The sequence below is a fragment of the Perna viridis genome, chromosome 2, assembly GCF_037379345.1.
Source record: "Perna viridis isolate PV_CMFRI_1.1 ecotype Kerala chromosome 2, ASM3737934v1, whole genome shotgun sequence".
In the NCBI taxonomy this organism is placed as follows: Eukaryota; Metazoa; Mollusca; class Bivalvia; order Mytilida; family Mytilidae; genus Perna; species Perna viridis.
The window spans coordinates 46,861,371-46,872,999 of record NC_142446.1 but is presented as its reverse complement, the minus strand read 5'-3'; the positions used below and the strand labels follow the sequence as shown (position 1 = coordinate 46,872,999).

General features: G+C 33.3%; 1 protein-coding gene and 1 long non-coding RNA gene across 3 annotated transcripts; both read right to left on the bottom strand.

Moving 5' to 3' along the window:
• Positions 1–402: 402 nt before the first annotated feature.
• On the bottom strand, positions 403–5,215 carry LOC148625400 (uncharacterized). The gene is made up of 2 exons (XR_015919918.1): positions 4,218–5,215; positions 403–1,377 (listed from the first exon to the last, which is right to left on the bottom strand). It is a non-coding gene; the product is annotated as an uncharacterized LOC148625400 (long non-coding RNA).
• Positions 5,216–6,446: 1,231 nt separating this feature from the next.
• Positions 6,447–11,306, bottom strand: LOC148625399 (ankyrin repeat domain-containing protein 16-like). Of its 2 annotated transcripts, none has more exons than XM_088568911.1 (3): positions 10,752–11,306; positions 9,618–9,921; positions 6,447–8,902 (listed from the first exon to the last, which is right to left on the bottom strand). In XM_088568911.1, exons 1-3 carry the CDS (start codon positions 11,304–11,306, stop codon positions 8,463–8,465), a joined length of 1,299 nt encoding a protein of 432 aa, XP_088425037.1. In that variant the 3' UTR covers positions 6,447–8,462. The 2 variants fall into 2 exon arrangements, with proteins under 2 accessions (XP_088425037.1, XP_088425038.1); XM_088568912.1 differs by having other exon boundaries at positions 9,627–9,921.
• Positions 11,307–11,629: the final 323 nt, after the last annotated feature.

Below are 11,629 nucleotides of genomic sequence, written 5' to 3'. Positions count from 1 at the left end.
ATTAAATTCTAATTGAAAAAGGATATCTTAAGTAAGTACATCTTAGTAAGAATCAGACAAAATGGAAAAAAGTGAGACATGCATGTCAAAAAGGTACAAATTTTACTACAAAAACTTTCATTCATTTGAAGGACACCTCTATTTTAAATGACCACTATTTGGTCTCTGCATCACTGTACATTTATAAAAAGTTTGCATTTGAATGTTAAAAAATTGAGCCTCTGAATGGTTGTCAAAGTGGTGGGTTATTATATACAGTATTTCACCCACTGCCTGATTTTTTTATAGAGAATGAACTTAAACTTTCCATAAAATAAAGCTAGTATCCAACTTGTGTGTGTAGAGGTTAATTACAACCAGAACTTTGAGTGAAATCCACAAAATCAAAACTCTGCAAACAAAGAAATGATGTCCCCTTTACTTACAACTTTCCAGTATTGACTCCAAGTAGAAGATTCTTCTCTTTTCCAAAGTATACAGTTCTAGTTTTTGTTTGGGGCCCTCTCCCCCAGTTGTCGGAAAAATTTAAATTTATACAAAATTGGGGTAAAAAATGAGCAAATAATTGCCTGTAATTTTACCACCAGTCCTTTTTTTCTGATCCCCATTCTATTTTCAAAATTCCAGAATTCATTGCAAAAAATGTACATATAATACCACTTTACAATGATGGATCATTGTTAGGTTCGAAGTTTTTCAAAAACTAAAGATTATAGCAAGAACTAGGCGTTTTGTTGACAAACGTGCTTTTAAACTGGTTGAAAGTTTATATACAGTAAAACATTTATTTATAGACTTTAAAAACATAACTGATTCTGTCTATACATGTACATGTAAGAGTCATGTATATATCACAGTCATGTATTACATTAATACTAAACATGTAAGTCAATAAATGTAATGAATTGATTGCCTGATTCATGATTAAAGTTGAAACATTCTCTGAAAATAAATCCAACAGTAACATCCCATATTGATATGGGTTAGGAGAAAAAAATTCGTAGAATCTAGTGGTAAAATCATGTTAAAAAGTTAGAATGAAATTCTCTGAACATAAAACAGGTGAAACAAAGAAAGTTTGTAATCCACGAAAAATTTTGTTTCCCTTTTTGGCCTTCTTTCTTGTGTATCCTTGATGAATGATCATCTCCACTTGTTAGAACAATGGCGACACCTACATCGTAGGATATATCTATACGTTGCATAAAAATTTCCCCCATCCTTGCAATCCAAACGTACTGCTTTCATAATTGATAATGCCTGTCTACAGCACATACAAGTATATCTAAATGGAGTGTATAACACAGGAGAAAATGATATATGAGGGTCTGTCCTTGACTTTCTACAGTGTCCTTCACATCGTGCCAACAATATATTCTGAAAATACAAAATGTTACTGCTAAAGCAAGATCTTAAAAAAATAATTTAAGAGAGAACTAGCGCGTTCATTTAAGCTGTAATGAGCAGTGTTTTTCTATAGTCAAGACTCAGACTCTGGATTCCACCTTTCTTAAAAAAAGTACCCTGGACTGCAAATAATGCTTTTGCTGTTTGTTGCTCCTCATTGGCCTCCAGCTTGTTTTGTTGTTGTTTTATCACAAGTCGGTTAAAAATTCTCAATAGACTAAAAATGAAAAAGTTTATGTAAGAAAGTGGAGCTCATCATCCACGCAGTGTGTTATGATTTCATAAGTGGGAACATGTAATTACAACAAAACCAATTGTCTTAACTTTTTGAATATTTTAAGAATGCGAAAATAATGTCTTCAGACTTAATCCAAAATGTATGTATTTTCTTTTACTTTTCTAATTTTCCGGTAAAACATTAGATAAAGTTGAAAGTCTGGCTCCTAAAGATGCACATGCTCCAATTTTCAAACAACCAAATTAAAGTAAAGTAACCTTGACCTAAATTTACTACAAGTAAAACTGTTTTAGTTTCTTTCCACTTAGGAGGCCAAGGTTTAACTAATCACATATAAAAGGTACACTTTCACATATTGGTCTTTAAACAAAGATTTTCATAGAAGACTATAAAAATCCTTGCTATAGACTATACATTGAAACAAAGTCAGTTCTGGATGAACAGCGATCGCAACTTTTACAACAACATAAGGTAAACATGCACTCAATATTTTGCAAAACGCCTTTGCGTTGTTGATATATCAAGTATTCGAATACTCATTGATTTTATTCAAGCAAGTGCTTTATTGCCTACCATCAAGCCAAACAGACGCTTTTAACAGCTTATAAAACGGTCAATTGGAAGCAAAAGTTTGGATGAATGGCATTAATAGGGGTGCACTCGATTTTGTGGGACAACGCACCGGTAAGGTGATGACGTCAAGTAGATTAACCTCGTTTTGAATAGGAAAAAAGCACATTGCCCACTGTAGATAATACTGTTAAATAAATGATTTACTAGATATGAACGATAATTGGGTATAAGTGAATCAGTCTGGGTATGAATGAATACTTTACGATAGTTATTATCACAGCAGTTTTTCAGTTTTCTAATAATTCACAACGCGTGTTGTCTGAGAGAGTTTGGATTAAAGAATCATTTGTATTTTGTTTCAAATATAACAACATGCCAAAATCCAACAGCTTAATGTGTTGCGAATTTAGATCAAAAGTTAAATACAGTATAAAAGTCTTAATTAGATCACAATTGTCGCGACAACACCCAATTGTGTTACCCCATCATTAAAGCTTTATCGTAAACTATGAAAACATCAGATGCTAAACGATATTTTGTGCTTGATTATTATCGTCTTTTTAAGTTCTATTTATTCGATAGAATTGCAATCTATGTTACGACTGGAGACTTGATTTCCTGCAACTGGTGGCATTTATGCTTTGAGAGTACTAAAGATAGCCTTTTAACAAGCTCCGATTAAAGTAACCAATAGTGTTAGCATTTTGCTGTTTCATTATTCATGTCATCCGAGAAGAACATAAAGCCTAGTATAGTATTCTTGTTATTGAATCATGATAACGGTTATTTGTTAAAAAGGAAACGTCGTAACGAAGTGGGTGTTTATAGTGAAGAAAGAACATTTACCACGCAAATGATAAAATGGGACATGGAAACAATTATCACGATCGAGTTCTAAAAACTACAAGTGTCTAAATATCATTTCCCTCATTTTCCCTTAAAACATGAAGGATTAAAATATATCTTGTTCAAGTAATTTAGTATATCAACTAAGTTTATTGAAGTATTTAGATTCATGAATCCTTAAAGACTTAATCCGCTGTATGAAATCAACTTGTATGTTCATATGCACCAAAAAATGTAAGGTAGAGCATTTAAATGCTGCATAAAGTGATTACAGTATGAGATGACATTGGGATCCATTTGCATTGTACTTAACTAGAGACAAAAAGAGAAGTACATAAAATGAATCTTCTTTAACTTACATTTGGGAACAACTGGGAACTCCCCACCAAGGAGTTTTGTCCCTTACTAATAATGGCTTATACTTACATGTATTTTCCAGTGGGGGATTCTGAGGGGTTTGGCACCCCCTCTCCCCTTTTGTTGAAATTTTTTCATTTTTATGTGTAAAATGGACCAAAAAAATGGCAATTTATGTCCCATCAACCCCCTTTTCAACATGTCTGGATCCACCCGTTTAGACTATGTTTTTACCGAAACATTTAATTTGTATAATATTATGTGAAAAAATATCAAAGGTGCAAACGAAGGAAATTCTTAGACAACACTGTGACACCAGGAAGCTTACTCTCCCGGTGCACTCGGTACTTGCTCCCAGTTTGTAGTGCAGTAGCGATTACTTTTTCTTTGTATGTATTATTTTGGTTATTTTATGTTCCTTGTTGTGCCTGCCTGTTTTCTCTGTCTGGTTTTTGTCCCAGGATTGCATTCTTTTGATTTCCGATAGAATCTTGGTTTCCTAACTTGATTACTCTTTACAACACGCGTACAACAAAACGTGTATATATATATATTTATATACAAAGCACAAAAGAGCCACATACTGGAACTTTTTTTCCGGTATACTGTGTTACATTAATAATAAGTTTATGGATTTCTTGCAATGACGTTATCACTCGCGTACAAGGATTATTGGAAAAAGTGGATAAATTAAATTTTAGATATTACAATGATAAGAGAGTGTATTATAACGAAAAACTTGTTTAAAAATCTCATTAGTTTTTTTTATATTATGAAATAGTCTGAACTATCTTACCTTCGTTTCACAATCTTTTGATGGATGTTTTATTGTAGCAACAAAATAGTGGCGCATGCACCTGTTCTCTTTCTTTACAGCTTCTACTGTTATTAGTCCGATATAAAACATAGTCCAAAGAAAAAACAGTCCATTTTCCATCTGTCGATATATCATGCTAAGTCATCTAGAGAAAATCAAAGGAAATCTATAAATATTCGACCAGAGACAGTTCCCGAGACATTTTTCTCGGTTCTTTCTCACCATGTATGAAACTATCTTCAAACAGTGCAAGAAAAGTCAAAAGATAAATTGACAAAAATGGTTTAAATGGTAGAATTTGTTTAATCTATTAGTGGGGAGTTGAATTAACCATTTATTATATTTTACAAGTGTTTTACCGTGTGAAATACTTAGTTGCTGATAAGGTTAACACTGTTTATTTCTCTGACATCGAAATAAATTCTTCTTTTTCGTAATGCATTAGTAAGGGATAGTATACTTGAAATGTGTCAAAACTTTCAAAATTATAAATATTGTTCTAACTTTTACATTTAAGTATTTAATGACAGGCTATTGATTAAGCTAATTATGCAACTTTCGACCAACAAGGAGTCTACATTTGGATTAGTTTTTCTTTAAGCTTTGACAGTATAAACAACTTTCATTGTCTTTTAAGTTTTGGCATCTGAATATTTTGCCAAACCGGTATAAAGTGAAGGAGTTTGGCATCTGAATATCATTGCATGGTGATGGCATTTTGATATTCATTTAATCGTTTCATACTTGTTGACGTGCTATTCGAGGGGATTGAAAGCTGCTATTTTCCACACGTGACATTGGTCCGAAATAGAAGACAACGGCAATTAACTGTAGTACTATCACACTTTCTAATTCATGGTTTAGGAGAACAAAAATGGAACAAATGTATATTTATTTACCAATCTTCTTTTATGTTGGGTGTATTAACATTATCTGACAGACCAATTATAACTTTCCGGTCCTAAATAGAGCATAAACCTACCATGAATAATAAGTTTTCGTTGATCACGAAAATTTCACTTATATCAAACAATGATTACCAGAACCGATCTGATTAATAAATTTTCTATTTCAACATTGGAAAGTACATTTTGTACAAACGAACGGACTTTCGAGGAGTTATATTTAATAGTTTCTATAAGACTGACATGGGACCATATGAGCAGAGATGACCTGTTGATTCTAAAAGTTCGTTAGCTGATGAATGCTTCCCCAAGATTGCTCATAAAACAGCTCTTCAGATTATTTGGTCCATTTCTCCATACCATATCATTTTAGTCAAAAAGTTACAGTTCAAAGATTTCCCTTTAATTCAAACCTTAATATGTGCATTGTCACCGAATTTTCTAAATGGTCAATATAATGTTATCATTTTATGTGTACTAAATTTCTATTGTTTGTTGCTTAGCAGAAACGATTAAATCTTTCACTATTTTAGTTCAAAAACATGACACCTCCTTGCATAACCACGGCAGGTAAATTAAGTATGCAATATATACAGGAGGGATTAGCGCTCGACACCCTGTTGATTGCTTCTTGACAACATAATCCAGTGGGGCTGATAAACTTGTAGAGAGGTCCATAGCAAATTCAACTGTCTACCACTTACGGGGACTCTATTTATAGTAACAATTTGTATTCAAAATATTTAGAATATGGCTTTGAAATCGAACGTTATCAAGGCTTTGATACAAAATATGCCAGTTTTATCTAACTACTTATGCTCCCTACGGTTTGTATTTGATGATACATTTGTTTAACAGCAGACGTCATTTTTGTCATGACGTCATGCAACAAGACCGTTTATCTTTCTATCTTCGGGGTACATTTCGTTCGTTCACAAAACGAATTGCACGGGAGATCAACTATGAAAACATTTCATACAAGGATCCATAACAATTGTGAAAGATAATTTCACTACTTAATGGACACATTTTCAAAACTATATTTTCATAAAGAGGAGAATCCTTGATTCGCTTTTATTTTGATGACATAAAAGATAGCTGTGTCATACTCCCATCAATTGACGAACAATTGCCCGTCCGTTCGTTCACACATTGTACGACTACACAAAAGCACATTAATGGATTTTGGTATTTCGTGTACGATGTTCTTTATGAAAGGCAGGTCCTTTCGTTACTTTTCTATATTTTTGTTCGTGATTGTAGATCTTTGAACAGCGAAAAACAACGAAAAAAATGGAACAGCTTTATTATTTGTCTGAGCGGAGTTCTTTATTTCTTATTCAAAACAAAAGTTTTTCTGCATGTTTGATATACCTTTAGTGTTCATTATGACTGGTTTCTAACTTAAATATCACAGAAAGACTTGACATGCAAGTATGCATAATACAGGTAGTAATTCATAGTTGAAACAAAAAATAAGAGCTAGGTGTCCCGGTTTGTTTTGCCCAATCACATACCCTTTTATTACGAGAAAAATAAATTGATATTAGTATCTGTGGTAAAAATACAGGAGTAAAGTTTATATTCAAAAGTGAATGAATTACTCACCAATTTTGGAATATTCCGTATAGTTCGATTTCTTTACATGTAACTCCGTCCCACATCTTCTATACATAATTAAACTTGCTATGATTGGTTTTGTTTTTCCAACATTCAATTATAGTACTCGGCAATTTTGTATCTAGAAGCACATCAAATCGATTAAAGAAATCCGAACGAAATTACAATCTTCTGATGAAAAAATTCAAAGCCAATTATCCCTGATTTTTCAGAAAGATTATACCACTTATCTATGTGCTCTTAAATAATTCCATCGAATTTATCTTTTTCTATTAGATTTATATTAAAGTAGATATCAAGACGACCGTACAGCAGATAGAGCTGCAACCACTTGAAGGAGTTCAATTTTCCGTTGATTAATAAGTAAGGGTAGTGATTTAAGCGTTTAATTTCGCTTCTCAGCGGGAAAATCGCGAGAAATTATCGTGACCGCACGCATGAGCTACATTTTTGTATTTTAGAGAAAATCTAATAATTTATTAATGAGCTCAAATGAAGTCTAGACAACGCTTTATTATAACGAAGGGAATCTGTAATGAATTTAACAAACTTTTTGAGACCTGCATATTATAATGATCTGCCTCGTTAATGATCTAGCATCAAAGAAAATTTAGCTTAATACACATTTGTATAGACATTCTGGTTTTCCAAAACATCATATGTTCGATCAAACCGAGTGTGATGTTGCATGTTCTGTAGATTTTTACTCATCTGTCTAGAAATCCAAGCCAAAAATTTTACGCAAACTGCCTGCGTCATGTGTTGAGACTTTTAATTTGAGTGAAGCGTCCCTTATATTATATATCTGTTTCTTTAAATCCTAAATGATGACTTCAGTTTTGTGCCAAAAATTGTTTAGATGATAATTACAGCGCAGGTTTTGGGAAATTGCTTCCATAAATTTGCCATATCAATATTTGAACCTAACAGTTATATTATCTTAATAATTTTATCGTAATTACTATGTAACTATGAACCATTTCTTTGCCTTTGTTTCATAAAATTACAGATAGAAAAATAATTTGTTTCGGATAATTTTAACTTGGCTGTTGATTGTTTTCGTTTTTGTTGACAAACATGATTCTATTATTACTATATATCATGTATAGTTCCATCAAAGAATTATACAAATTAAAGCAAAAAAATATATATATGATTCATGTATATCTCAGCTATGCACACAAATATTTTGGTTGTAACCTCTTAAGAATGCCTTATTGTTGTTTTAAAAAAAAATTAAAGTGTCAGCCCAAGTTGGAATGAGCAGATATTTACAGCTCTAGTTAAGCTCGACTAAAAAAAGTAAGGGAAAATTTCCCGCCAAAATTTGAACACTATTTTACACTATATATAAGCCATACAAATTTCTTACAATGGACAACAGTTCTAGGAAATCAAACAGTACAGGGAATAATCAAAGAGTGCTTTAAAAATATGATGTATATTTAGGCTACATAAAATTAAATGGATGCATGAATTTTAGACGAAGTCACACTTACGTTGAGGGGGTGTGCGGGTAGAGAGTTTTAATATGACAAAACTTGGTTTTAGTAACATGATAACCACTTTATGTAGAGTAATACATGTAACAATTTTGTGACCAATTATGTTTTCTTAAATCTTTGATTACTTTTTTAGGTATACTAGCTATTATTACTTCTCTTGCACAATATTGTACTACTAACAAGTCTGGACTATTCTAAAGATAATAATCTTTCATATAAGCTTTAATTCTCTTTGGTATTGGCAAGTACTCCAGGTTGTTGTAAATGTCATGCCTTATTGCCCTAGAAATAGCCAGAATGCTTATTTGAAATAATGATTTTGTAGATGAAGCATTATGACGAAGAAAGTCCCAAACTTCACCATTGTCTTTAACTGTTTCTGGAGCACTGACATTCATGTCTCTGAGATAAATCAGTCTGGAGACATTGTACCCATGTAATACAAATAATTTCACGATGTCCCAAGCTTCCTTTAATATTGCCAATTGGAAGGGATCGGTGTCAATATACTCAGATGATATATAGCACCTCGTGGTAACATTTAAGTCACAATTCCAGTTAAGAAGTATATTTACGCTGGCAGTATCTCTCTGTGAAACAGCCATCATGACGGGAGTTATCTTTGAGTCTGGAACTGAAAATGAGTAAAAGCTTATAATTTGAAAGTCTTCTTAACTTGATCGAAATTTACATTGATTGATATAGAGAAAACATTTGTTGAAAAAAAAACAATATTGCATGGAGCATCAACACACGACTTTTTGAAGTCCAATGTTCGAATTCGACTGCATTGTAATCGAAAGAACCACACACACAGAGACTTGCAGTAATAGAAAAACAAATTAAAATACTTTGTTAGCGATATTATTTAAGAATAGTTTTATTTGACAAACCACGAAATTTGGTTCCAAACGAAAAGGAAATTTCCATTTCTTTTGTATAATATAGAGTTGTCAAATCATCTACGAACTGAAACAACGAAAATTGGTTTCCACGAATAAAAGTACTTTCATTGTATGCATTGACTAACTTGAACTAAATCAGAATAACTGTTTGCATATCTATTAAGAAATTAAGAATAAAAAAATCAGCAATTCCGCGTTGAACCAGAATGTCGTTCGGGAAGTATAATCACCAATGATAAATAGAGTGTTGCAGTACGTGTGATTTTTTTCCTGGTCATTGTGAAATCGCTTATTCTGATGGCGTCATCATTAAATTTCGAATTATGGAATTAGATACATTTTCATAAAATATATAATTACGGAATGAGTGAATACAGGTAAAAATGTGCGTTCCTTTCACTTGATGTTCACGTGTACTTCTATCTACGTAACATTTCTTTGTACCTGACGTACATTTTACATTTACATCTGCCCCTCGCTGAAGGAACAATCTAACAAACTCTGGTAACTTCCTCTTGATTGCCATAAATAATGGGTTACTCAGATCAGACTTCGACAAGTTCATATCTGACCCTGCTTGGAGAAGAAGTACAACTATTGTCATGACGTCATCACACATTTGACCATGTTGATGATGGTCCAAAAGATTTGTAAGTGGCGTCATTCCAACTGTGTCTATTTGATTTGGATCAGCAGAATACTGTAGCAGAGTTTCAACGGCGTCTATCTTTTTGGTCATCACAGCAATCTAGAAAAAAATTGCTAATTTTTAGTGTTTTAAAAGAACAAAGCAATTTGTACTGTCTTTTTTAGAAAGTCTTGGAATGGGTACGGAGAAAATGGTTCGAAGGAGTAATCAAAGGAACCAACGTTATAGCGGTAATCAAATGAATGCAATCCAGGGACAAAGACCAGATATGGAAAACAGACATACACAACAAAGAACATAAAGTAACTAAAATCATACATACAAAGTAACAAAAGCAAAAGGGATGTTGCCACAGATGAAAGGAAAGTTGACAATTTTGGATGAAAAGTCATCACGTTTGTCGTAAAGTTTGGTCAATAGTTTTCCTTTACCATCGATTTCTAAGTGTAGGTCAAGAAATGAGGCTGACTTTACAGTGTCTGTAGTATTCTTTATCTCAAGTTCTTTGGGGTAGATGCAATGTATCAAATCCCCGAAATTAGGATTGTTTAAAGATAATACGTCATCTATATAGCGGAAACTGAGATTAAAGGATCTAGCCAAACGACATTCTTTCTTTCGGATCAGATCAGCTATAAAGTCAGCCTCGTAAGAGTGAAGGAATAGGTCAGCAAGTAAAGGAGCACAATTTGTTCCCATTGGAATGCCGACCGTTTGTTGAATAGCGGCCACCACACGGGACAAATATGTTGTCGATTAAAAATTCCAGCATTTTGTAAACATCTTCCTCTGTATATTTGGAAGATGATTTGGAATTATTTCCTACAAAGTATGAGGAATCTCTACCAAGAACTATATATTTGTATCTAGGTGTTCTATCTTTTTTGGAAAAACGGTATACAATCTTGCAGTTTACTAATACAACCTACATGCAAAGCTGTCCTCCTGTCTCGAAAACTTGGCATGTTGACATCAGCTTCACTTTCTAACAAAAGTTTAGTCAACTTTGTAGAACAGTCAATCCTTTTACTTGCCACAAGATACATAAGTGGAGTCAAACCGTTGACGTTTTGAATATTAACATCACATCCAGACTCCAATAAGAGGCTGATGATTTCTTCGTGTCCATTCTCGACTGCTATATGCAAAGAAGACCTACCGTGCATGTCTTGTGCTTCGAGAGTCGTCTTATCTCGTGATATTAGTAGCTTAGCAATGTCATTATTTTCAGTACATAAGCAGTACATCAAAGGTGTCATACCCCATTTATCTTTAATATTTATGGATGCACCATTCCGTAATAGTGTTTTTACGCACAGGATATGGTCTTTACCACAAGCAAAATGGAGGATAGATTTCCGATGTGAGTAGTTATCATAACGCTGGTTAACGTCAGCGCCGTTGTCAATAAGTCGCTGCAGCTCTAGGGAATTGTTACAGTCAACTGAATGGTAGAGCATTGTCGACATTTCCTCACCTGTCATTTTGGACTAGTCTCACATGGAAGAATTAGACCCTGAAACAATGAATAGCCTTTATTACTAATGTTGTTGGTTTCTCTGTTATTTTTGAAGTAACAAAAGGCACAAGCAAGCAAAGTAACACAATTAGTGGCAAATTTATAAATTCTAAATAGAGTACATGGTACTGACTGACATAAGAGGGGATGGGGTGCTCCAGTGACTTCCAGTGTTTTCTATATAATCAACTAAACCCGTCGAGCATATGCCCACCAACCACCCTTTTAGATCCGCATAAGATCATAAAGACCTGAATTGGTCTTATATCACCTATGCTAGTAGCATCT